Below are 25,814 nucleotides of genomic sequence, written 5' to 3'. Positions count from 1 at the left end.
CATGCGCAACACAAATCTAAGAGGCAAATTCATGGCGATGGCTGCTTAGGTAAGTAATTATCTAACCAACCACTTTATCTTACCCCGCGCATCGCTCCGCCAGATGCGACAGCCAGTGCGCTGCATACGTCGGCCGAGGCCGCAGCAGCCCCGCACCACCTTCCCGCCTGGTTCCAGGGCGCACGGGCTCCCATACGACGGCCGTGTGCTGGCGGGCGCACGTGCAGCGCAGGGCGGCGCGGGGCCCCCGCCGCCAAACAGGGCGGAGCGCGTCCAGCCGGGCGGAGCCAGTCGCCAGCGCCCGTCCCGCGGTGATCTCCATTCAGGTGCGGCGCCGGCGTGGGCCGCGGCGATGGAGTGATATGTACGCCGCGATTGCTGCGCCACGATTGCCGCTGGCGTCAGCTGGGCGGGCGGGCAACGCCTGGCCGACTGCAGACCCCACTCACTGCAGGCCGACTGCACTTATGAGGTCAAGGGGGTAGCTCTGCACCACGTGTTGTGTGGTGCTGTGAAGACCAGTTGTCCGTCATTTGTTTACGGCTTCTGCCTACTGGCTAGCCGAAGCTGAGGCCCAATTAGCCGAAACACGTCGTTCGTAACGATATCTTGGGTTATTGCGTCACTGCTGTGTGTTCTAATATCAGCGATGGATAGATTTACGGGCCTGACAGCCAGGTGCATAAGAACCGGAGAGGGGGGGGGGGTCCGATGTCCGCCCCTCCCTCCGGAGCCCCTCTTTATCCCAGCCCAAATTGGCTCAATAAACATATACAATGTACAATAAGATAAAAATAAAAAATGTACACCAGGACCACAAGCCATATTGTATGAGAGCTGATCATGCACTTCAGAATCACACTCAGAAACCCAGTCCGAGGTTGGCTGTGTATAAGATGGGTTGTTTTCAAGACGTGGGAGGTCTCTCCTAACAAAAATAACAACAAAATAAAAAAATACCGCGACTGCGCTGACCGATATGTTATTTCGTCATGAAGTGGGAGTGGCTGATAGGCCATAATTTGAAGAAAAAAAAAATGCGACTCATGCAGGCTATGCACAGATAACTGACCACCGTTACGGTTATATAATTAGCTTAATTAAATTATGAAAAATACATCGCTACCAACCATTGCAAAACAGTCAGTAGAAGTATAGTGCGCAGGACTTGAAGCCGAGCGCTCCGGCTCACGCGCACAAACAGCAGCACCAGACGTGGGTCACCACACAAGGCCACTCCCACCGGCCGTGGGCATGCCACGCGACACGGGGCGGTGCGCAGACGCCGGCGGCGGGCGGTGCGGGTGTCGCGCGCACCGCTGCCGACCGCGCGACCGTAGCGGCGACGGTCTTTCCTTGCCGACGTTAACAGGTCGGTGGGGTTGTCGCGCGCACCGCCGCCGACCGCGTGACCGTAGCGGCGACGGTCGTTCCTCGCCGCCGGTAACATGCCGGTGGGGGTGTCGCACGCGCCGCCGCCGGTGACAGGTCGGTGGGGTTGTCGCACGCGCCGCTGCCGGTCGCACCAGCGGCGACGGTCGCTCCCTGCCGCCGTTAACAGGTCGGTGGGGGTGTCGCACGCGCCGCCGCCGGTGACAGGCCAGTGGGGGTGTCACACGCACCGCCGCCGACCGCGCGACCGTAGCGGCGACGGTCGCCCCTGCCGCCGGTGACAGGTCGGTGGGGGTGTCGCAAGCGCCGCTGCGGGCCGCACCAGCGGCGACGGCCGCCCCTGCCGCCGGTAACAGGTCGGTGGGGGTGTCGCGCGCACCGCCGCCGACTGTGCGACCGTAGCGGCGACGGTTGCCCCTGCCGCCGGTGACAGGCCGGTGTGGGTGTCGCACGCGCCGCTGCCGGCCGCACCAGCGGCGACGGCCGCTCCCTGCCGCCGGTGACAGGCCGGTGGGCGGCAGCTGACTGATCACGCCTCGCCTGCCGCTTAGGAAACGCCACGCAAACGCACCCACGCTGACGACATAGACAGGGCCACGGCTGGCACCGCCACCGCCACCGTCGCCGTTTCGCGGCGCCCTCCGCCGGCTGGGGGCTGGGTGGCGTGCTGAGGGCCTCGGTCCGCCGGCCGGGCGGCGGTTTGTGGGCCGCGCTCGGAGCCGGCCGCCGCACGGCGAGGGAAAGCGACGGCCGAGTAGCGCAAACCCGCCGTTTAAAATTAGATTTAGGCAAAAACAGCGCGCTCGTTACAAAAGCAATCACCGGCGGCGGGCGGCGCGGGATTAATGCCCGACAACTGCCGGCTTCCGGCGCTGATGCATCGCCCCGTCTCCGGTCCTCCCATGACGCAAAATACGGCCGCCTCCTGCCGCCTATTTTGGCGGGACCGTCGCGAGCTGATGGGCTGCAGGGGGCGGCGCGACCGCGTCAGTCGTTCGGTTCTGGGCACGGCATGGTGGCCGCCGATCGGCCCGCCAACTTTGGATGCCGGCAAAACCGCCAAAAATGGCAACCCAGCGCAACCCGCCAAATGGGGGCGGCGACGATGACATCGTGCCTGCGCGAGTTGCGCGGCCTGTGTTAAGAGAGTGTCACCGAAGTACTTGACAGGGCCATTGGGCGCTTGGGTGTCGGTATCAACGCCGCAGCCAGCTCACTGGAGTCAAGGTGACGCCACGGCTCAGCCCTGCGACGTAAACGCTTCCGGTAACAGCCTACGTCTCAGTTAACTTATCGTTGACTATGTCAACTACGTAAAGGCGATATGGCGGGTTCAGACGCGTTCGATATCATGCACTGCTTGCTCTCAATGGACGATCGACACACGCCCGGGTGGCCAGCTGAAAGCCATTCGCTCGGGTGGTGGGAGTCAATGTGAGATCTCGAAAATTAAGATAGCTAGAGACACAAAATTTACAGGGTAGATTGACGTGTACGTAAACTCACCTGTCACAATTTTAGATGCATAGGTCATGACCTTGAGGTCAGATAAAGCCAAAAGATCAGACTGTAGGTTGGTATCTCCAGTGCCCCCAGACCTCCCATGCAACCGCCGTGAAGCTAGATACCTGTTCTAAGTAAAAGGTCAATACGGTCAGTGACCTAGTTTAACCTTAAAAAGGTCGAGGTAACAAGATATCTACGAGACTGCTTCTGTATTTTCATTCAAATAAGCGTCAGGGATTACGCTAGGCGATATGTTCCTAAACACGAAGCGTTGACCTGGGTCGTTTGAGGTCTCTGGTCTATTGAGTTTAAAAAAAAAAACACACGGAACATGTCTGTTACGGTCCCTGTCACCAATAGGTCCGGAATAGACGCCAGAAACTGCCCCATAAAACCAAGCTCTCGAGTAAAAAGGCAGGTTAGTTTTGACCCCATTTGGCCTTCATGTCTGACCCTAGGTCAATGGAATTGTTTATAAATTCGACTGGTTTATTAGCTAAAACAACTATCTCAGATATGTATGGCTACGTCTAGCACCCCGTTGTTGCATCACACTGAACGATTCTCTAGAAATGTCCTTCACTGACCGCCATGGTCTCATTTTGACCTACTTTAGGTCAGCAACCTTCCAATGTACATTTGTTTTTGCATCAAACGGTCTGCTATTCAATTATCTATAGTTATGTAACGTTTGGCGCGGCCACGCCGCGCCGTTCGGAAATCGTTCTGGAAAAACCTTCGGGGAGGAGGAGCCGACTTGACCCTTATCACCCGAGCGCGTGTTAATGCGCGGTGATAACTGATCCTTCATAAAGAACATGATAGCATTCTTGTCGTCCAGCTCCGCATAGATATAGAGTTGTGCGTTTAATCTGACCGGCCGACTTGTACCTGTCGGTCGGACGGCTGAACGTGCCTGCTTTGTAAAGATCAACTACATCAGTAAACGTTATTATTTGATGCGAAGAGAGGCGTCAGGCCCCAAAAAATGTCATAACGTTCAGTTGAACGGTGTGTGGATTCCTTTCGTTTCCCATTTCTTGATGCTCTTCTTAGAAAGAAAATGCATCCCGAAACATCCCAAACACGAGACCGCATAAATGAGGCCCCACCACGCGCCACAACATCCAACACGAGCCCCGATCGGGCCGTTTCTCATTGCAGCACGCTCCACAGAATTTATCAGCACTGGACGTGGCCCATGCCGGACCGCAGGACACCATCAAGGGCCATCGACAGGACACTATCAAGGGCCATCGACAGGACACTATCAAGGGCCATCGGCAGGACACTATCAAGGGCCATCGACAGGACACTATCAAGGGCCATCGGCAGGACACTATCAAGGGCAATCGACAGGACACTATCAAGGGCCATCGACAGGACACTATCAAGGGCCATCGACAGGACACTTTCAAGGGCCATCGGGGCCGCGCCGACACGCATTCAATCACGTGTCAGACGGCGCCGCCAGGCTGCTACTCCTCAGCTCTGAGCCGCTTGATCGGCACGATACATAAGCGCAGCATGAACCGAGCGGCTGGCGGATTCATGGCTTGTTGGCTACCGTTTGAGTTATGGCGGGCCGTTTTGGGAGCGGCTGACCCGGCGCCTCTCAAACAGACGCGGCGCGCACGCGAGCTGCAGCCTTGCCGGCGCAGCAGCGCGCGATGGTCTTGGACCGCATCAACATACGTTGGACGCGGCTGCGTCAGCGAACTGTCACAATCGGCAAATCTCCAGCCCGAGAAGGAACCGTTGCGTGGTGGTCATCGGTTGATCTCAAGGCACGCGACGACTCACATGTCTGAATTATCTCACTAATGGTTGATCCTACACCGATACCGAGCTTATAGCCGATGTCAGCCGGCCAGAAGCTCTGATTCAATTAAACTCCCAGCCAGCGACACACGAGAGCGTGAGGTAAACCAGCAGCGGAGGTAACACCCACAGACCCCTGATCAGAAGCGGTCGTCAAAAACATCTGGCTGACAGGCACGGAACACCGTACCACCGCATATAACTGTGCGGCTGGAGGTTTCCACAATTGATCCCCTCGGCCCTCCACGTCGTCCTGTTCGCGACCGTCAGTTTGGGCTCGTCGACGCTTGAGCATCGGCGCTCACACGTTTACCAAAACCATTCGTTCGCACCAATACAAACAAGCCGGTGGTTACGAACTGTTATATCCACGCCCTAGTTCACACCGGCACGCCACGTTTAAGCTCCAATGTTCCGGGCACATTCTCCAGCTGGTGCTAGTTAGCTGACCAGATTGGACCAAGGCTCGCAAGAAAAGTACGACTAACGATTGAAATCCCCACTAAACGATGACGTCATGTTTAGACTTGCTTAGCGACAAGCGGCCAATAGAAAGACGCTCTCAAAGGTCGCTGGGATCTGTGTGGTCATGCGGACCAGCCATCGGACGGCCCGCTGCAGCGTAGCGTAACGCGGCGCGCCCGCGCCATATTTGGCGCCAGTGATGCGCACTGGGGTCGGGATCGCCTCGCGTGGCGCCACGCCACGTGTGTCGCAAACGTCGCTCCGCGACGCCGGCGTGCCTCGGGCCGCGGCGAGACTGACGCACGCCGACACCGCCGCGCGAAACACCCCGACGGAGGAGCCGGCGGCTGTGTCAGAACACCGACACCGCGCGACACGCGGAGAGCGAGGTCGGCGCGGTCCACACGGCCCCGTCCATAGTGCGCCGGACAGCCTTGGCGGCTGACATTAACGGCGGCGTCAGCGCCGGGGCCTCTCCGGACGCCCGGACACCTGGACACCGCAGCCGCCTACCCCAGCCCCGGTCGCGTCACTCCCGCCACGCGGAGGCAGCCGCTGCGCCATCAGCCTGAAGTGACATGTTCTGGAGGCGCGCGCGGCGGGCGCCGAGGGCATGCACGGTGGACGTGTGCGTGACGTCACCGCCGCCTCTGCTGATTACGCCGCCGGCGGCGGGGCGGCGGGGCGGCGTGACCGCGCGAAGCGTGCGGTGACATCATGTGGCCAGATGGGCCGGCTGTGCCCCGGGCCGGATCACCTCTACATCTGCGGCAGCCCGCGCCAGCCCGGCCGCCGGTGCTGGCGCGGGCCGTCTGGTAGCAGCCGACGGTGCCACCATCACATCCCCCCCCCCCCACAGCCTGCACCCGTCACCAGGCTGCCGGAGCTGAAGTCGGGGGCGGCGGTGGCGGGCAGGCAGATGCTGGTAAGGGCACGGGACGGCGGCGACAAATGATCGATTGCTCACATCAGACTGACCACGCCAACGAGTCCAATGCTACCGACGTATCGGAGCCATGCTCGTGAGCAGAAACACACGGGTTCGACACGACAGCGGCGTGCGTGCCACTGTTCACAACACCACAGCCAGGGCGGGGCTACGATGCAAACGAAGTCTCCGGACACAAGCAGCGAGAAATCAGCCGGCGACTGTCGTCTGCTTCGCGGCCTGCTTGACCCGATCCGGGGAGAGCACCGACCCGACCCGACCTGACCTGACCACACCGGGCAGACCGGCCAGACTGGATGGTCTGGTGGCGACCGTGGCCAGCTGCGGACGCCGGCGACCCCGGCCCGCCAGGACAGACCAGCTGCAGGGCAGACCAGCTGCCGCGCTGACCAGCTGCCGGGACAGACCAGCTGCTGGGACAGACCAGCTGCCGGGGCAGACCAGCTGCCGGGCCGACCAGCTTATCATGTTGCCACCACGGGACACGCTCAGCAAGGGAGGCAGACCGGCACGGTGTGCTGAGGCAGCGGAGCGCAGGGAGCTGTGTAAGTCGCGCCGACTGACACACGCCTCAGGCGCCGCTGAGCGTAGGAATGAATACCGGAGCCGGTGAAATGATGTCTGAAGCCATTTACACTTGGCCTTTGCAGGTGTGGGCCATAAAGCAGCGGCGCCACCGAACAGAACGTCGTCGAACTACGGCAATTGTAATCGGCGGTACCGAGTCTAACTCCACGCACAGACAGCATGCCCAGTGATTTACCTGCACGGCGACCCCATCATAGCCACTGCCGGCGCCACCGCACTCGTTTTCCCTCTGAGTCGCCTCCGAGGCTTGCATGTGGCCGCTGTCGGCCAACAGACACCCGATCCGATGACTTATCAGCGAGGGGCGTGACAAAAAGTCTTGCCTCAAGCGGCGCTAGTCGTGTCAGAACTATGACGATCTGACCGCACCAGAGCCAGCTGCAGCGCGGAGCCGCAACCAGCCGCGCAGCCTTACAAACCGGTTAAAACCCGTAAAATAGCTCGGAGATAAAGACAGCTGTCTGCGATAAGCGCGACAGCATCGTACAAGTGTCAAGGACGGCCCAGACAGACCGGTCTCATAGCCCGTTAGCTCTGACCGCGACGGAAAGCCGCCAGGCATTTGATAACTTTCCACGCCACGTCCGTGTCACCAGACTTTCGTATTTACCTCCGAAGATTTCGCATGTTAAAGGTTCCGTTGTGCCTGGTAGCTGCGGCGCAGGCAAGAGCTGTAGGCGCGTGCCGAGGTAGGTCGTTGTGACTTCAACAGGCTCAACCAGATGGGATAGACCGATCACAGACTGTGACCACAGCATGCTCGACCAGATGGGATAGACCGATCACAGACTGTGACCACAGCAGGCTCAACCAGATGGGATAGACCGATCACAGACTGTGACCACAGCATGTTCAACCAGATGGGATAGACCGATCACAGACTGTGACCACAGCAGGCTAAACCGGAAGGGATAGACCGATCACAGACTGTGACCACAGCATGTTCAACCAGATGGGATAGACCGAACACAGACTGCGACCACAGCAGGCTCAACCAGATGGGATAGACCGATCACAGACTGTGATCACAGCAGGCTCGACCAGATGGGATAGACCGATCACAGACTGTGACCACGGCAGGCTCAACCAGATGGGACAGACCGATCACAGAGGACCAGGTGGAGTGCGGCACTGTAACCAGATGTCCGAGAACGGTGGAGAGCTCGAGTCAAAAGGCGGACCAAACACACCATCGCATAACCGCGGCCACAAGGCAGGTCAACCACGACCGCGCGTCCGGCGGCGAAATCGTCCGACCTCCGCAACCAGGTCAGAGCGACAAGAACGCGAGCAAGAACGTGCTGAGCGGCGCCGCGCCGTCCGCCCCCGGCCGCGGGCTCGCGGCGGCGCCAGGGTCCGTGCGGCCGCCGTCTTTGGCAGCGCAGCCCCGACCGCGGCGGCCGGTCGGTCGTCGGCCCCGGCCCCGGTCCAAATAGACGGGCGGGGCCGGCGGACGGCACCGCTGGCGAGGCTGGCGAGCCGGGCGGCGGCGTCAGGACGCCAGGACGGGCCGCTGAGCGGGCGCCGACGGACCGCGGCCGGGTCGGGTCGAGTTGTTCGCGAGACGTGGTTCGTTCCCGGGGAGGTTAGGTCCCGGGAGAGGTCAGGTCACAAGAGAGATCATATCACGAGAGAGGTGGTCAGCAGGGTCGGGCCACGCCTCGCCGCTCGCGTCTCTCCGGGGATCGCCACAGTTTGCTGACCGGAGCCGGCACATCTCCCCGGACGCTTGAGGATCGCCGGCTGAAGGCAACCAAAGGCGAGCCGTTCGCTTGTGACTTTGATAGCAGTTGCTTGTACGGAACGCCCATCGATCACATTTAAACCACTTCACACACGTTGAAGCGCTGTGCGTCACAACGTGAAGAGCGTAAACATCCAAAGCTAAGAAAACCGAAGCCATGCATCTCAGCATATTCAATATCAAGATATGAGTTCAGCTCCAACAGCTGTGTACTTCTTCACCTTTTCCGAGACATCTGGCCGGTCGCACCTCAGTGGGTCACTGCTTCAGCCCATCCCCGACCAGGACACGCAGGCACCACAGGTCTGGGCGGCGACACAAAGCCAGGTGCCGCAGCGTGACAGACGGAGGCTGTGGACACCTCACGGCCCAAGCAGCGACCTCCGCGCAGCGCAAAACACAACCTCCTCGCAGCGTCAGCCATGACCTGTTCGCAGCGGCGCATGCGACCTCTGTGCGCCGCCAGCCGTGACCTCTGCGCACCGCCAGCGGCCACCTGTGCACGCCATCAGAGGTGACCTCTGCGGAATCGCCGGAAACCACCTGGGCACCGTGTCGGCGGTGACCTCTGTGAAGAGCGGTGCAGCAGCGGGGCGGCAGGGCGCAACGCTCGGCGGTAGGAGGCGGATAATGAGAGGGAGAGGGGGCGGAGCCGGCAGGATAGAGGTCCAGCACGAGTGGGCAGAGGAGGCGTACGGGCTGGCGACGCGCTGCGGGGGACGCGCAGAGTGGCCGGAGTGACTGGAGTGACAGAGTGACTGGGGTAGCAGAGTGGCTGGTGTGCTGGAGTGGCAGAGTGGCCGGAGGGACTGCAGTAGCAGAGTCGCTTGAGTGGCAGAGTTGGCGGAGTGCTGGAGCGGCGGAGTGGTGAGAGTGACTGGAGTATCAGAGTGGCTGGAGTGGCGCAGTGGTCGGAGTGCTGGAGTGACAGAGTGCTTGGAGTGGTAGAGCGACCCGGCGTACTAGAGCGGCAGAGTGGCCGGAGTGACTGGACTTTTAGAGTGGCTGGAGTGACAGAGTGGTCGGAGTGCTGGAGTGGTCGGAGTGCTCGAGTGGCAGAGTGGTCGGAGTGGCAGAGTGACCCGGAGAGTTGAAGCGGCAGAGTGGCCGGAGTGGCGAAGTGAGGTCTCACCGGCTTCAAGGCCGGCCGGCAAGACACATCTGAGAGGAGAAGCCCACATTGACCGGCCAAATAGCCAGGCTAGTGTGTAAACGAATGACGGCGAGAGGCTGGCGGAGTGGTTATCGAATGCGAGATTGTCATCATAATTGCTTCGGTTCCACCAGCAGTAGGCTTGGCTGACTGGCCCCACCAAGGAATGACTGGCCTGACCGAGAGGACTGACTGGTCCGACCGAGAGGAATGACTGGTCCGACCGAGAGGACTGACTGGTCCGACCGAGAGGACCGACTAGTCCGACCGAGAGGGCTGACTGGTCCGACCGAGAGGACTGACTGGTCCGACCGAGAGGAATGACTGGTCCGACCGAGAGGACTGACTGGCCTGACCGAGAGGACTGACCGACCCGACACCGGTACCCCATTGACGTATTGAAATCAAAACGTGAACCAAATGTGCAAAAAAGGGTGCTTTGCCTGCAAATGCAATCGCTGGCGAATGCAAAGTAAAACGCCACCATGATGTCACATGCGGGAACTACTCTGTAAAATGCATCATCGAAGCCTTTCGGTAATGTTCCCGAACCTAGCCGCTCATTTGATGATGGCAGTGTCCCACTCGCCCCGCTTCTCCACTAAAGCAGCATCTGAACTGCTATCGGCCAGCCACACAAACGTCTGCACTTGACCGGGTGCGAGGCCCGTGCGCCGGCGGCAGGGGCCGGTGGCGCGAGGCACCGGGCCGATGGTATCGGAGCGACGGGGGCCGCCGGACCGCCCTCCTGCCAGCCGCCGCCCACGTCCCGCCGGGTCAAGGCGACGGACAGCGGCCGGCCGCGGCCGAAACAAAAAGGTCGGCGCCGAGCGGACAAAGAGACCGCTTCACCATGGTCAAGCGCCCGACGGGGTGGTCTAGAAAGATTGCATGCCATTAGAAGAAAAAAGGAAAACACGCGCATACTTTGATTACTCCTAATTACGTCAGACGTGATAGCACTAACGCATAACGTAAGAATTATGCCACTCCAACGCCATTTGTAGGACAAAGGTCTCCGGTAAGCCGAGACCATCCTATCCAACTCCGCAGTAGAAGAGACCCTGTCCGATCCCTTCAAGTGCCCACCGCACACTGGCCAATCTTTACCACCCGGACCCTGGCGCGGACCCAGTGACATACGGCGGCGTAAAGTTCCGGGAGGCCGTCCCGTCCCCGCCGATAGCGCGGCCGGCGTCGCACGCGGATGTGGACGACACCGTTTGCGAGGTACGACCGATCCCAGACCGGCTCCGGCCTGCCCCGACGGCTTGGCGTGGGCGTGGGCCGCGGGCAGCGCCGGAGGACGCGAGAGTATTCGGACTCAGGCGGCGGGACGGATGCTCCGGTGGCGCCCCCCCCCCCCACCCCCCCCCCCCCCACCCCCTCCCGCTTCAGACCGTCACGTAGCCGCAGAGTTAGCGGGGAAAGTCAGGAGCTGGTCGAAAATCGCTTACGGCGAATAATGGAGGAGGGAGGGAGAAGAGCGGCACGCAGGGCCTGATCCTAATCCGGCTGACGTGGCGCGCGATTGGCTGCAATAGAGCAGTTCAGCGAAGAGGGAAAGGACGGCTAGCTGCCGGCCTCCCAGCGGCCCGTCTCGCGCTGAGACCCGACCCCAGGCACACTAGCGCGTGGTGGACAGGCGGGGCGGACCTCGGCGCAGACTGCCGCTCGCTCCGCAAACCTCGCGGCACATTGCAGCTCCGCCAAACACTGCTCAATGATGCGGTTTTGTGTTAGGATTCGACGCGTTCAGAGGCGCCCGCCGACATCGGTGGGCCGTGCGGAAAAGACCGCCAGGCCGACAGCTGTTCATGTGGCGTGCGTGCCCAGACGGCCCGCTGGCGCGACATGGGGCGAGTGGCTCTGAAGGGGCCAGGAGTTTTGTCGCCCCGCGGCAACATTTTTTTCGGTGGGCAGATGTGGCTAGTACGGCGGAATGAATCACTTTAATTTAAGCAGCCGTGCCGGTATTTCCGTCAGGTCCCAACAAGCAATGCAGCATCAGGTCGCAACAAGCAATGCAGCATCAGGTCCCAGCAAGTAATGCAGCATCTTGACGTGCCGTCGGAGCTAATCCTCCCCCCCCCCCCCCCGACCCGGCAGAACGATGGACACTGTCCTCCACAGTACGTCAAGTAGTGCCGGTGTCAAGATATCTGCGACAAAATATCTAAATATCTGCGATGAAAGGCCGGACAAAACTCATCGGCCCCGGGTATAAAGCGACGAACATTAGAGACGTCCGGCCACAACTGAGCCCGGCGCGCACCCAGCCCGACGGCCACTCTGGAAGTCCGCAGTTTCCTCCATCACTTCCTCAACACAGCTGACGCTGCAGCTGGCACGTCACGCTCGTCACGATCTCAGCCCCGACCGGGTGGGTGGTCGGCCAGACCGGACGGACAGGCGCCAGTGACATCACTCCTGCCCTTCTCCCGTTACGTCACCGCTTAGCGCCAGCCGCCAAACGACGGCTCATAAAAGCGCCTCGCGGTGTTACGATGATTGCCTTCTGTTCTCTCTCGCTCCTTCGCGCGTCGGCCAATGTTCGCGCGTTCAGTTGGTCATTGTTTACGTAAGCGTCATGGTGAGGTTAGTGACGTCACGCCATACCCTCCGCTCGCGTCCCTGTTTAACACCGACCACGACACGACAAATTATCAACTCGAGCAGTTCTACCACAATGCGCCTTGCTCTTGGTCTTCCCCTTCAGCCAGTCACATCCGAGTGAGTTTAGCCTCAGTTCCACACCGTCACTGGGGCGCAACAGAATAAAGTATTGCACACCAGCGGCCAACAGCGAACGGCCAGTCTTCCTTGCAGTGGGTGGCCGACGCCGGTATGGCATCACAGCACAACCCGGCAAACCCTCTGTTATTGGGTCACGGGCCTTCAGCGAACGCCAGCAAGCAACCGCAAATGACTCATGCCACTTTCCCGGCTGTTCTCTGACGGGGGCGGCGTAAACCGAGGTGATGTGACGTCACACTCCGTCCCGCCTTATCGTCAGCAGCCTCCTCGCGTCACTGAACGGATCCAGTCCAGGTGCTTATCGTCAGCCATCCTCGCGTCACTGACAATCCAAGTCCTGGTGATTGTCGTCAGCCGTCCCCGCGTCATTGACAATCCCAGCCCAGGTGCTTATGGTGCGCGAGTGAGTAAAAAGCAGCACATGATGATGTGTCCATTGTGCTGAACTAAACACCGGAGGAGTGGTCGCCGCCCGCCGCTCTATTGCGCCAACTGTGGCTGGGCACCCGTCACAGCGCGTCTCAGAAACTGGCGCGAGCCAGGCTCTTTACCAGCGTGATACCAGGTCTCCGAACCGACGAGGATAATAAAGAACATGCTGTTGGATCGGCCACGTGTCCACACACGAGGACCTGAGGTCAGAGGCCCGAGCGACTAATGGGACACCGGAGAGGCGAGGTCACCACGTGGGACGCCCGACACGTGACGAGGACCTGTGGCCAGCGCCCGGAGCGACTCATGGGACACCGGAGCGGCGAGGTCACCACGTGGGACGCCCGACACGTGACGAGGACCTGTGGCCAGCGCCCGGAGCGACTCATGGGACACCGGAGCGGCGAGGTCACCCCGTGGGACGTCCGACGCCCGCTCTGGAGGTCAGCGATCAGCGGCTGGCTTGGCGTTTGATGGTGTCGGAGGCGCTGTGCGATCGCTCCGCCGATACGATATGCATCAACAGAGACTCACCCCAGACGCCGCCGGGGCGCCGTTACCCGTAAACATGAGATGCGTCGCGAAGGCCCGACGACACCAGAAAAGGAGCACGCGATGCTGGCTGCTTTACAAGCGGCAGCACCGACAAATCAGCAGTTAGTCTTGTTTTGTCTGGCGGCCGCCCCACGAGCGGCATGCGCGGCATTCCGGCAGATCGCGAGAAGGCGGCGTCTTGCACAAACATGCGCTTGCGCGAATTTCACACCGCAAGACCAGAGAAACGGCGATGACGTACGCCGGCGCAGGCGTGTGGCGACACGAAATCCGGGAGTTCTCCGGGGAGACCGCGGAGACATGAGGCGCGCCGCAAGCTTCCCACGCCCAGATCCCGTTGCGGACCACAGCTGTTTTGCAGGGCGGCCGATTACAGTCATGCGCGAGCTGCAGCCGCCATCTGGAGCCATGCATCCTCTGTAATCAGCGGCGTCCAGCTTCTGCCCCAGCGCGCTCGCCACGGCCGACTAACGGCGCTAGATGAGGCCGTCAGTGCCACCGATCATCGCCAGCAATCCATCACTGGCCCACTCGCTCTCCGCCGCACGCCGCCGCGATCAAAACGCTGCGGCGCCGCGGCGCGAGCGTCGACATCTGTCGGCTGTTAGCCGAACTTCAGCTTACCTTATTGACGTCGTAGAGGCCGCCCTGTAGCCCGACCGGGTCGGGTGGCAGCTCGCTGAGTATTGTGTGGCTGGGAATGTGTGAAGGGGGTGGCCGCGGCTGTCCCAGGCCCGGACTCATCCCCCTGGAAACGGAGGAGGGTCTCACTCAGTGATCAGCTGCAGAGATGCGTCGCTGGTAATCCTAGTCCACTGGTCGGATGAGAATGGCAAGGCGCAAGTCACAGGAGGTGCACCTGCTGGTGTGTTGACCACTGAGCATCACGTCCTCACTACAAGCCATTCATTCAACAGCGTCAGGCAACACAGGTCGCTGATGGAAAGGAAAACTCCCTTTGACGGTAACAACAGAAAGTGATCAACGCAGACGGCCGTACTGGCCGTCCAAGTTGGTCATTTTCTGACTGAAACCTGCAGAAAACTGATTGGTCGGTACGTTTGGCAGTACACAGCATGCATAAGTCTCGCAACACAAAAAGCGAGCCAACTACTCCATTGGTGCGGTGGCTAGCCCAACATATGACCGGCACGTCTCTCGCGCAGCGCTCCCCCTCCTCCTGCAGCCGCCCGAGCCCCGCCCCGCGGCCGCCCGCCGGATCGCCCATTCGTCTCCATCCGCAGCCTGCCGCGGCGGCCGCCTCCGCTTTAATCCCGCTAAGAGCCGGGCCGGCGTCAGGCGGGACTCTGGCGGCCGTCTGACCGCCGCCGCCCGCCCCGCAGAGACCGGTGAGCGCACGGAGACGGACGGCAGAGCCGGCGGCCCCGCCCGTGCCCAGGCGGCGCAGCGCCAATCCGCCGCGGCACGAGTCAATAATGGAGCGCTGGAATTTGCAAGCTAACGGCTGCACCTCTCTGGGCAGTGGTCTGCGACGTCTCGACATTTCAGTACTGCTTCGATCACTGTTCGCTGCAAAAATGAGGATTTGCTAATAGTAAAAACAGAAGGTTACGCAGTCCTGCAGTCTACTGTTGATTCCAGGTGGCAGAATGAATTAAATAAAACGTTACACACATCATTCGGCTGTTGCTGGCGTTTGCTTCCTTCTGCTCTAGCGCCGAGTGGGGCGGGGGATGAAGTTGAACATCAGGCCCAGAACGCTTCACATCCTACCTTTATTTGTTTGATCCCAACACGATGGGTGAGAATTAGGCGGCCCTCCACCACGACCTCTCGTCCTCGAACATCACCTCTCGTCCTCGAGCACCACCTCTTGTCACAATCAGCACGTGTGAGCGCCCGTGCATAATTACACTTTTGACACAAAGAAGACGGCAAAGTATTTAGAGACCGTCAGCAGTTCCCACAAGTGTCAACTTCGCCGGAAAACGTTCCAGCACTCAGCGGAGATCATGGCAAACGTTCGGTGCCATTCTGACTGTCACCTCCACTACATCCGGTGCCTCTCTGACGGCCATAACCACTACATTCCGTGCCGCTCTGGCTGCCACCTCCACTACATCCGGTGCCTATCTGGCCGTCATAGCCACTACATTCCGTGCCGCCCTGACAGCCATAACCACCACATTCGGTGCCGCTCTGACTGCCATAACCACCACATTCGGTGCCGGTCTGACTGCCATAATCACTACATTCGGTGCTGATCTGACTGCCATAATCACTACGTTCCGTGCCGCTCTGGCTGCCATAACCACAACATTCGGTGTCGCTCTAGCTGCCACACACTACATTCGGTGCCGCTCTGACTGCCATAACCACTACATTGCGTGCCGCTCTGACTGTCATAACCACTGCATTCGGTGCCGCTCTGACTGCCATAGCCACTACATGCCGTGCCGCTCTGACTGCCATAACCACTACATTCGGTGCCGCTCTGGCTGCCATAACCACTACATTCGGTGCCGCTCTGGCTGCCATAGTCACTACGCAACGCGCAACCATAACAAAGCCCACCAGTCCGCGACTTCCACATCACACCCGGCACGTGTACCGCAGCACACGCACCCACACAGGCTCTCTGTTCTGCGGTCCCGGGTACTGTTGACGCCTCTGCACGACATCCCCAGGCACTCAACCCAGCCGGGCATCCCACCCACACCGAGCCCGCCCGGCCCGCTCACCTGTTCACTTCGACCGCCTGATAGAGCCCGTTAGCTGGCACAGGCAGCGCGTGGCGCAGGGGAGGAGCGGAGATCGGTGCTGCCGGCGGGTGGCCAGGGCCTGGACCAGGAGACCCGTTCAGCTGGCCGTACGCCGCGTGCGCGCTGGAACGGCAGGCGGGCGGTCATCATCCGCACGGGAACGGAAGGCGGCGGTTTACCATCCGAAACGGGAAAGGGAGGCGGGCGGTCATCATCCGCAGTAGAAGGGGGGGGGGGGTGATTATCGTCTTATGGAAACAAGGGGGCGGCATTGGTCATACATTCCCGTGTAAGTCGGTCGAGAGACGAATACGGTAAGGGATTAGCAATTTCATATCCTTCCCCTTTCAAGACATGCCTGTGTCATATCCCATGGTTCATGTCCTCGAAAGAGCACGAGTCTTTGCATACAAACATATCACCTAGCAGAGGCCTCATGTGACCCGGCTAAACACCGTGACCTGTTCGACCTTGACCCCTCGCAAAGTAATAGAGTGCGTGCGTATTTCCTTCCAGGTCAGGTTCGGCTTCTGCATCAAGCTACGCCACTCGTGCCGCATCGGACCAACCTTCCCATTCCAGCCATCTCGCCACAAAGCTGCCATACGCAGGCCACAGGACCTCCTCCGCCACCCGCCCCACCTGCGCCGCGGTCCATGCAAATACGCTATCATTCCGGCGGGACGACGCTCGCCCCGCCACCTGGCGGCGGCGGCGGCCGTCCGCTGGGACCGCGGCCGATAACGGATGGTCGGTGCGGAGGCCGGCATCCGATCGATCAGGTGCCCAGAACGGCGCACCAGCCGGAGACGCCGGCCGAGCCCTCGACCGCCGGCGGACCGGGCCAGGGAGGTACGGACGGACCGGGTCTGGGAGGCACGGACGGACAGGCTCTGGGAGGTACGGACGGACCGGGCCAGGGAGGTACGGACGGACCGGGCCAGGGAAATGCGGACGGACCGGGTCTGGGAGGTACGGACGGACCGGGTCTGGGGGTACGGACGGACCGGGTCAGGGAGGAACGGGCGGTTCGGGGCAGGAGGTACGCATGGACCGGAACGTGCTTTAAACAGCAAAGCGACGTGTGGCCTCCGGAGTCTGGGCGCATGCAGGAAACACAAGGTTGGGTGCCGGAGGCCTCAAAGCTCATTAAATGCAGCGGCAGCTTCCGTTCCGGGGTCATGAGAAAGTGCATATTTAAAATACCGGTGTTGCGCCACTTCATGTGCGACTTAACCCTCAAACATTGGGGGAGTGTAAGCAATAATGCATGGGGAGTAAAAGTGTTTGCACCCCACATTGCCCCACTCGCGCAGGTGGGGCAATGCGGCTTCAGGGAACACAGCCAGCTTCAGGGAAGACAAGCTGACAGCTGGCGGGGCAGCAGGTTCAGCACTGGCCGGCTGTGCCTCGCGACGCTGGCTGGTCGATGGTAGCCGTGGAATGCCGGCGGGACGCGGCGGTCAATCTGATTGCCGTCCCGCCGCAGCGAGGGCCACGTCGTCAAAAAGATTGTGTTGGGGTCACAAGGGGGGGGGGGGGGGAGAAATGACAGTTCAAACCAGGAGTTTCAGCAGAATGGGAAACTTGTCCAGGTAGGCCATTCCTGACATTTCTTAACACGTATATCATGGTCGAAGATAGGAATTGGGTGAAACTGTATGACATAATGTTACTGTGTGACCATGTCAGCAACTCTCCCAGAGAACATCAACGTTCCTCGTTATCGTCCCCAGCTGATCCCGGAAGTCATTCAACAGTGAAAGCTGTCCGTCCCAAAGCTTCAGCTGTTATTTAGTTCGGACGATGGCCAGTGACTGTCGTCCCTCTCCTCGGACAAATGACTGTTGCTCCAATCCTCAGATGAGTGACTGTCGTTCCACTCCTCGGATGAGTGACTGTCGTCCCACTCCCAGGATGAGTGACTGTCGCCCCACTCCTCGGATGGCTGACTGTCGTCCCACTCCTAGGATGAGTGACTGTCGTTCCACTCCTAGGATGAGTGACTGTCGTCCCACTCCTCGGATGAGTGACTGTCGTCCCACTCCTCAGATGAGTGACTGTCGTTCGACTCCTACGATGAGTGACTGTCGTCCCACTCCTCGGATGAGTGACTGTCGTCCCACTCCTAGGATGAGTGACTGTCGTTCCACTCCTAGGATGAGTGACTGTCGTCCCACTCCTCGGATGAGTGACTGTCGTCCCACTCCTCGGATGAGTGACTGTCGTCCCACTCCTCGGATGAGTGACTGTCGTCCCACTCCTCGGATGAGTGACTGTCGTCCCACTCCCACTCTCCGATGGTAGACTTCAGACCAGCAGTGACCTCACAGTCGAGTCAATTCTCTTTCGTCTGGCTGTCGAAATAGCCCAGGCGCCCACGGGAAATGAATGAAATGAAGAATGAATGAAGGGGAAATGAAAAGGAAACCCGCAAGACATGAAAACCTATCCTTGCAGTTAGACCCCACTGAGCCGGGCTAACGTCATTCGCGCGCGCTCCAGTCGTCACGCAGGCCCCGGGGCGCATAGTTTCGTCTCCACCGGGTCTAGGTCAGTCCTTAGCTTCGGAGTAAAGATCGCGTGCTAGGAGGACGTCACACCGAAAAGGCGCCAATAATCCTCTCCCGGGCCAACAATCCCCTTCGCCGACGATATTCGGGGCTTCTCACCCTCAGCAAAACCTCCACAAGACAACGCCGGCATTGTTGGGGCTTAAACACTCTGCATACTGCACGACTGCAACTTCTATTCGTGAGTTGAATTAACAATGCGTTTGAGCGGAAGAAGCTGAGTTTGGCACGCCACCCGTAAGCTACAATATCCGCGCCCGTCCCAAAACAGACGTTTCAATACGTAACCGGTGCCCGCGACTTTCTCGTCCAGCGCATAATCCCCCGTCGAAGCTTGTGGTACGGACGGCTCGGCCGGCTCAGGGAGAGAGAGGCTAGGTGCCGTTAGCTGCCTCACGCACGCACTCATTGGAACAGGGGTGTGGTAAGGCGATCACCTATGTGTGGGCGTCGGTAACATGATATTTCTACCACGCCGCAACAGACTTGCACCTTGCTTATCATAGGAGAAAAAGTAGACTGGCTACATGACATCTGAGGGGAAGCGTAACTTATTCCTGCATTGAAGGCTGGAGTTCCTTCCTCTGGGCGGAACTTGCATTGCAGTACTTCAGACCGCGTCCGTACTTTACTGAGCATACAATACGAGCAGCCGTGTGCCAAAGAGGTGCTGCCATATCCCGCTCGACATCGGCTAATATCCCCTCCACTTCCCCAACAGGTGGCGGCAATCACAGGGGACCGCGGGGCCCGAGTTCGCCTCACAATTATGGCATCAACATTGCATCGGTGCATTGAGCCAGCCGGCCTGAGAGGATGTAACACGATCATGATACCACTGATCATCATGTCAGTGCATGCAACGTCATCAGCATGCATCGAAAAAACAATTTACGACTGAGACCATCACTCACGGGCTCTGAGCTGCCTGCCGGTAGCCGTCCTCGCTGAGCCTGTTGTCGGCCGCCAGCTGTTGCAGATACTGGGCTCGCCGCTGGTCGTACTCAGACATTTGCTCCTGGAACCGGTGCCGGCTGCGCCGGTACTCCTGGAACAGCTCGCCGTCGCCGCGGCCGCCGCCGGCCGGCGCTGGGGCGGGCGGCACCGGGGTGGCGGCGGGGACGGCGGGGGCGAGGGCGGGGGCGGGGGCGGGCTGTGGTGCGCGGCCGCGCCGGCTCGACTGCGGCGACTCGGACGCGTCACTGTCGAGGCGCGAGCCGCGCTCGCGCTCGCTGTCAGAGGGCGTGGGGGGCGCCGGCCGCCGCGTCGAGCCCAGCGAGCTCGACTGGTCGCTGCCAGAGGAGGCCGTCGTCGCAGACGCCACCTTCGGCGGCGGGGGCGGCGGTGGCGGCGGCGCCGGCGGAGGCGCGCTCTGCGGCTCGTGGCGCTCGGAGATGGTGGTGAGCTCGCCGGCGGCGGCCGACGCCGCCTCGCTGTCGAACAGCCGGTCCACGGACGTGTTCATCGTCTTGCGACCGGTCAGGTGGAAGCTGGCGAGGCTCTGCGACATCGGGTCGGCGGCGGCAGCGGCCGCCGCCGCCGCCGCCGCGCGCTGCGGTCCGAGCCCGAGCGGCAGGCCCTCCAGCTGCGGGTTCAGCGAGCGCGACATCACGTCCGCGGACTTGGGCCGCGAGTGCGGCATCACCGAGTGCGGGAACGTCTTCGGCTTGATGGGCGTCACCAGCATGTACTCGGTCCAGAACGCGTCCAGCTGCGGCCGCTCCAGCCGCTCCACGTCCACGTTCAGCGTGCGCTGCTCGAACGGACAGGCGAACGTGTCGCCGGGGATGCTCTGCAGCCAGGAGAGCAGGCTGAGGTCCGAGTCGCTGAAGCCGCTGCCGCTGAGCACCTTGCTGAACTGCATCTCGCCGCCGGCGTCGGCGCCGGCCGACGTGGCCTTCTGCTGGCAGTACTCGACGCAGCTCTCGTACAGGATGCCCTTGATGAGCAGCTGGATGAGGCGGTCGCTGCTGGCGCACTCGTCCTGACGCTCACCGCCGCGCTTGCGCTCGCTCGGCAGGAACTTCTCCACCAGCGGCAGCACCGTGCGGAAGCAGGCCACGCGCGCCGCGCTCGGGTTCCAGTCGCGGTACTCGCTGTGGTCGCCGAGCCGCGGCAGCGTCAGCAGCAGGCACAGCGCCGAGTACTCCTCCTTGCTGTCGCAGAACTTCTCCAGCTCGTTCAGCACCTTCACCACCTCCTCGACGGCCTGGTCCATGTTGTCCTGCGCGCCGGCCTCGCTCTTGATGCACAGCAGCTCCACGTACTTGACCTTGAGCACCTCGTAGTGGAAGCGCTTCGAGTTGAAGCTCTCGATGCTGGTGAGCGGCTGCACGAACTCCAGCGCGTCCTCCCACTGGCCGTCTAGAATCAGCTGCCGCAGGAAGAGCAGGTCATCACTGAGGCTGGCGTTGATGATGCCGGCCTCGCGCTCCACGCTCAGCTGCGAGATGTGCAGCTGCCGGTTGTGCAGGAACTCTAGCATCAGCTTCACCACCTCCTCCTCGCGGAGGTAGAGGTGCGCCGACGGCATGATGTACTGGATGCACAGCCTGCGGGAGAGACCGGCGAGCGTCAGCGGACCGCGGGAGCGCTCCGCGCGGGGCCACAGGACACTCGCCGCGGAGTACAGGTACACGGGAGTACGCGACACGGGAGTACACGGGAGTACGCGACATCAGACGGGGGGGGGGGGGGGGTACATGACGCCGGGCATGGGGCATCAGCATACCACACCGGACGCGCAGGTACGCCAACGATGGTCCCCGCCAAGTGTTTCATCAAAGGCGTGGTCCTCTGGTGAACACAGAGGCATTCAAAAAGTGAGAGTTTATGGTGGTGGTGACAAAATTGGGCCCATTACGGGACATCGCCGCTTGTCTGTTGTGAGACATCTGAATCTGGACGGCGCAGTTCTTATCTGTCGCGTCCCACATGAGCGGCGAGTCTTTTCCATTCGGGGTGAGATGTGTATTCCCGAGGAAGGCTACACGATCACATAAACGTTAAAACATGAAAGGTATACCTAAACTCAAAAGGTCATGGGCAAATATGACAGGGTTACACGTCATCACATCTTGCTGTAGGGAACTGGGATCGAAGATCAGGTCAGGAAAAAAATGTTGCACCCACATCTGCCGCGAGCAGATCGCTCAACAGGACAAATACCTATAACAGCAGAGAGAGAACTCCTTGGCAAACACAATCGGCCTTCCACCTGGTGAAACAGCAGCGACCTGCCAGCCCATCATCCCATCATATATAGGTCCCAACAGCGGTGCCATCAGCCACAGGCCACCAACAGCGGCGCCATCAGACACAGGTCACCAACAGCGGCACCATCAGTTACAGGTCACCAACAGCGGCGCCATCAGACAGCCCACCAACAGCGCTGCCCAGTAAATGTTGTCGGACTACCTTTGGCCGCATGCAAGCACCGTCGAATGCGAGTACTGCTAGCCGAGTCGTCGAGAGCGACTGCGACCGCAACTGCAACTGCAACTGCGACTGCGACTGCGACTGCAACTGCGAGTGCGGCCGCGACTGCGACTACGACTACAAATTCGACTGCGCCCACAACTCCGCTTACGACTGCAAAGCACGGCATCTCTGCACCGTGCCAGTATCAGCCGTGAGCGGGTCGCGCGGCCGTGTCCCGGCCGGCCGCCTCTGCCGGCCACCCGTCAGCTGGCCCCCGCCCCGTCCTCAGAGTAGGCGGACAGGACCGGACAGGAGCGGACCGGGCCGAGGCAACGGAGCATCAGCCGTCACGCTCTGTCGCCTGCCCGACATCCGCCAACGACAGAGCCAGGGCCGCACCTGGGACGGCAACCTGAGCCGGAGCCGGAGCCGGAGCCGGAGCCGGAGCCGGAGCCTGAGCCTGAGCCTGAGCCTGAGCCTGGGCCTGGGCCTGGGCCTGGGCCTGGGCCTGGGCCTGGGCCTGGGCCTGAGCCTGAGCCTGAGCCTGGGCCTGGGCCGGAGCTGGAGCCGGAGCCGGAGCCGGAGCCGGAGCCGGAGCCGGAGCCGGAGCCGGAGCCGGAGCCGGAGCCAGTCAGAGCCAGGACGTTTCCTAGATGGCGCTGAAGCGCACGTGACCGGCCGCCGGTGGGCGCCTGTTTTTCGGAGGCGACCGTGCTGCGGTGGTGGGTTTTGCGCTCTGACGGCGCCGGTGTCGTGACGCGCGGTCACCACGCCATTTCCGCACGCGTCGAAACAGGGGTCACGAGCCATCGCCGTCGCCGCTCTCCAGTACGAAAGCATCCCTCTCTGACAGGGAAGCAATCTCACGTCGCACCGTTCCAGCCCACACTCCGCGGCACCCTACAACTGCCTCAGCCGCGGCCGGAGCGGCAGAACCGGCGCCGAACCGGCGGGACCCCCTGCACCGGCGCGGCCGCGGCCGCCGCGCCGCGCCGCGCCGCGCCGGCCGCCTATTACACGCCAGGTGCGCGGCGCGCGCGTCACACCCGAGCGCGCGCCGCCGCCGCCACTGAGCGTTGACCCCGCAGGTCGCGGCGGCGCGGCGGGGTCGCCGCATGCAGGGCGCCTCAATCAGGCGTGCCGGGCGGTGGCGCCGCTCGGCCGGGGGTGGCCGGCCGCTCCGCACGCCCGAGACGCCGCTGGGCCGCGGCAGACGCACTGGCTGGCGGGCAGGCCGGCCGGCCGAGCCTCCTGACCGCCGGCAGGTGGCACACAGAGGCGGCGCTGGGTGGCGTGGGATGAGATGAGATTGCTGCGTTGGACGGTGATCAGGGATAGGTACAGGTGAGCCAATCATCAGTACATCAGATCAGAACAGGTGAGCCAAGTCGATGCGGGGAAAGTAATGTATACGCACATGACATTTAGTCGTTAAATCATTGATCATTTATCGGTTAACGTGGCTGGAAACAAGTGTTTTTATGAACTGCATGAAATATCTAGACGTTAAAATAAACGCCAACACGGAGCGCCAGAGCTGTGTCATTGATCATTTATCGGGTAATGTGGCTGGGAAGAAGTATTTTTATAGACTATGAAATATCTAGCCATTGAAATAAACGCCCGCAAGGAGCGATGAAACAGTGAAAACACATTCGCTTACACGCAGATAACCGTTAAGCTACGCTTAGCGTTTAACGTCGAAAACTGAATTAAAGTTCAGGTCTTCCTGAAATCAAGCACAATCCTGACGTACAAGATCTCAAAGTGTGCGCGCCTCTTTTGCCTAAAGCCTTTTCTGATCTTGTACTCAGAGGCGCCGGCATTGCTTGAGAGCTGTGTAAACAGACCGAGCGCGCGGACACGAATGCATCATCGCTCATCGCTAGCGGTGTCCGCCGCCGCTAAACGACGCCCGTGCCCAGCGCGCTGGCAAATTCCCGACAAATGGCGGCTGGCCGCCGGCGCGGCCAACAAGCCGTCGCTCCATATGGCCGTCGGCCGACGCCGGTCGTTCACCTGTCCGCGCGTCTCATCCCGGCGCGGCGCCGTCTCCCGAGAGGCGCCCGCCGGGCGGCGCCACCGGGCACCGGCCGGGCACGGCGCGCCGGCCCGGCCAGGCCCGAGCCGCCGCCGCAGCGCCGGCGGCCCGAGCGCCGAGCACGCGCCTGGCGGGACCGGTCAGCACGTAATTCGGGCGTAATTGAGGTAGACGTTCCGGGGTTCAGTTATTGGAGGCGAGTTTCGACAGAGGGCAGGCGCCAGCGACATCATCGCGTCTGTTTCTTCAGTCGTCCGACCGACGCCTTCCGCTGATTTGATCTAAAAGCGGTGCTGTTGGCTGGGTTAAGTGTCGTGTAAAAGGCACTGCGCGGGGGAGGAAGAGCATGAATAGGAATTAAAACCGGCCTAGCTGAAGCTTTTCGACGCATTTCCGACTAAATCCATTTGGCGTTACAATTTCGCAGGCATCGTCAACTCCACGTTTTTAAAACCACGCTAAGGAACTTTTTTAAAAAGCCAAAGATGGACCATTGAAACAAACGGTATAAACGGAAGCTGTAGCGCATCAGAGGTCTCTTGGACCACAGCACCAAAGCAGAACTTAAAAACGGTCATAGCATAGGCACACACAATGCTCAACCAAAGCCGGAAAGAGCAGACCTCATTTCTCATCGTTCAAACGTTAACAGCGGAGCATAAAAGTCCCTGGTCACTTCCTACCCCAAGAAGTAGACCGAAGAACATAAGGCTCCCTGGTGAGCTCCATCCGACGAAGCAGCATCTCATACCGCCGCACACATTCGTCCCTGACCTTTTCACATCTCAACCCTGCAGCGGCAGTGCTGCGCCGTCTGGCGCGTGCCACCTTCACCAGACGACGACACGGCTCGGCAGCCGCCTCAGCCGCGGAGGCTATATGGTGCTCCGGCTGAATGATAACATTCCGAGCAGCGGAGCCTCAGCGGCCGGCGTCCGGTGGCGGGCGCGGCCGGCGGCGCCCGGCGCCAGCTGTCGCGGCCGAGCCGTCCGGTCCGATGCCGTCCACAACCAGCGCCGCCGCCGCCACCGCCTTCCCACATCAATAACGAGCCGCGTGCGCCCTTCTCACGTGGCCGACAGCGGCAGCGGTGACGTCAGAGCGGTGGCGTCGGACGACGATGCGCACCGGCGACCGGCGGGCGGCGGGCGGCGGGCGGAGGGTGGACGGCGGAGTCAGGTCAGAGCCGACGGACTGATGCAGGCAGTGGAGACGCAATGGGTTCAGGCACGCTGAGATCCACCAGATCAGCAAGGGCAGCACCGGGGCGGTGGGGAGCTGCTTCATGTCAGCAGGGGTTGGACCAGGTCAGCGAGGGCAGCACCGGGGCGGCGGGGAGATGTTTCAGGTCAACAGGGACTGGACTAGGTCAGCAGCGGGTCGCCGGCTACAGGTCCGCACTGAACGTGCTGTATTCTCAAACCCGGCCACATGCACGGAAAATTTAGGAACCGTACCACGACGGGCAATGTCGACAGAATTGGCACAGTTGTTAACCTATTCTCATAGCATAGAAATAAGGCCAAAAATGTAGCTAATGTATTTCGCTCCGCAGCTTCTTCAGGACTAAAAAGCAGGCGCAAAAAAGCCGGCATAGATTGTAAAAAATTGGTTGTGCGGTCCATACATTGGTCAACTTCTGATTTCGCACTTTCAAATATACACAGGGCTTTACTACAGCAAACATAACGTGTT

At 60.8% G+C, this 25,814-nt stretch overlaps 2 protein-coding genes across 3 annotated transcripts in view; both read right to left on the bottom strand.

The window, feature by feature from the left end:
• Nucleotides 1–19,744, bottom strand: part of LOC119094878 (WD repeat-containing protein 47) — a 65,369-nt gene extending 45,625 nt beyond the window's left edge. The window contains exons 1-3 of one of the 2 annotated variants that reach the window (XM_037217785.1): nt 19,573–19,744; nt 16,065–16,208; nt 13,987–14,110 (exon numbers count right to left, since the gene is read on the bottom strand). In XM_037217785.1, the coding sequence (XP_037073680.1) occupies nt 13,987–14,110; nt 16,065–16,208; nt 19,573–19,670 (366 nt within the window). In that variant the 5' untranslated portion in view covers nt 19,671–19,744. The remainder of the gene's footprint in view (nt 1–13,986; nt 14,111–16,064; nt 16,209–19,572) is intronic. The other variant, XM_037217786.1, reaches the window with a different exon arrangement.
• A 100-nt stretch (nt 19,745–19,844) lies between these two features.
• The window catches only part of LOC119095062 (WD repeat-containing protein 47), a gene marked incomplete at its 3' end in the record, with an annotated part of 15,699 nt that continues 9,729 nt past the window's right edge, over nt 19,845–25,814 (bottom strand). Inside the window, exon 2 of the mRNA XM_037217959.1 lies at nt 19,845–21,210. Coding sequence (XP_037073854.1) covers nt 19,845–21,210 — 1,366 coding nt within the window. The remainder of the gene's footprint in view (nt 21,211–25,814) is intronic.

This window comes from Pollicipes pollicipes, unplaced genomic scaffold (genome assembly GCF_011947565.3).
Source record: "Pollicipes pollicipes isolate AB1234 unplaced genomic scaffold, Ppol_2.1 Scaffold_4219;HRSCAF=4965_pilon_pilon_pilon, whole genome shotgun sequence".
NCBI lineage: Eukaryota > Metazoa > Arthropoda > Thecostraca > Pollicipedomorpha > Pollicipedidae > Pollicipes > Pollicipes pollicipes.
This window is presented reverse-complemented; position numbering and strand designations above follow the sequence as displayed.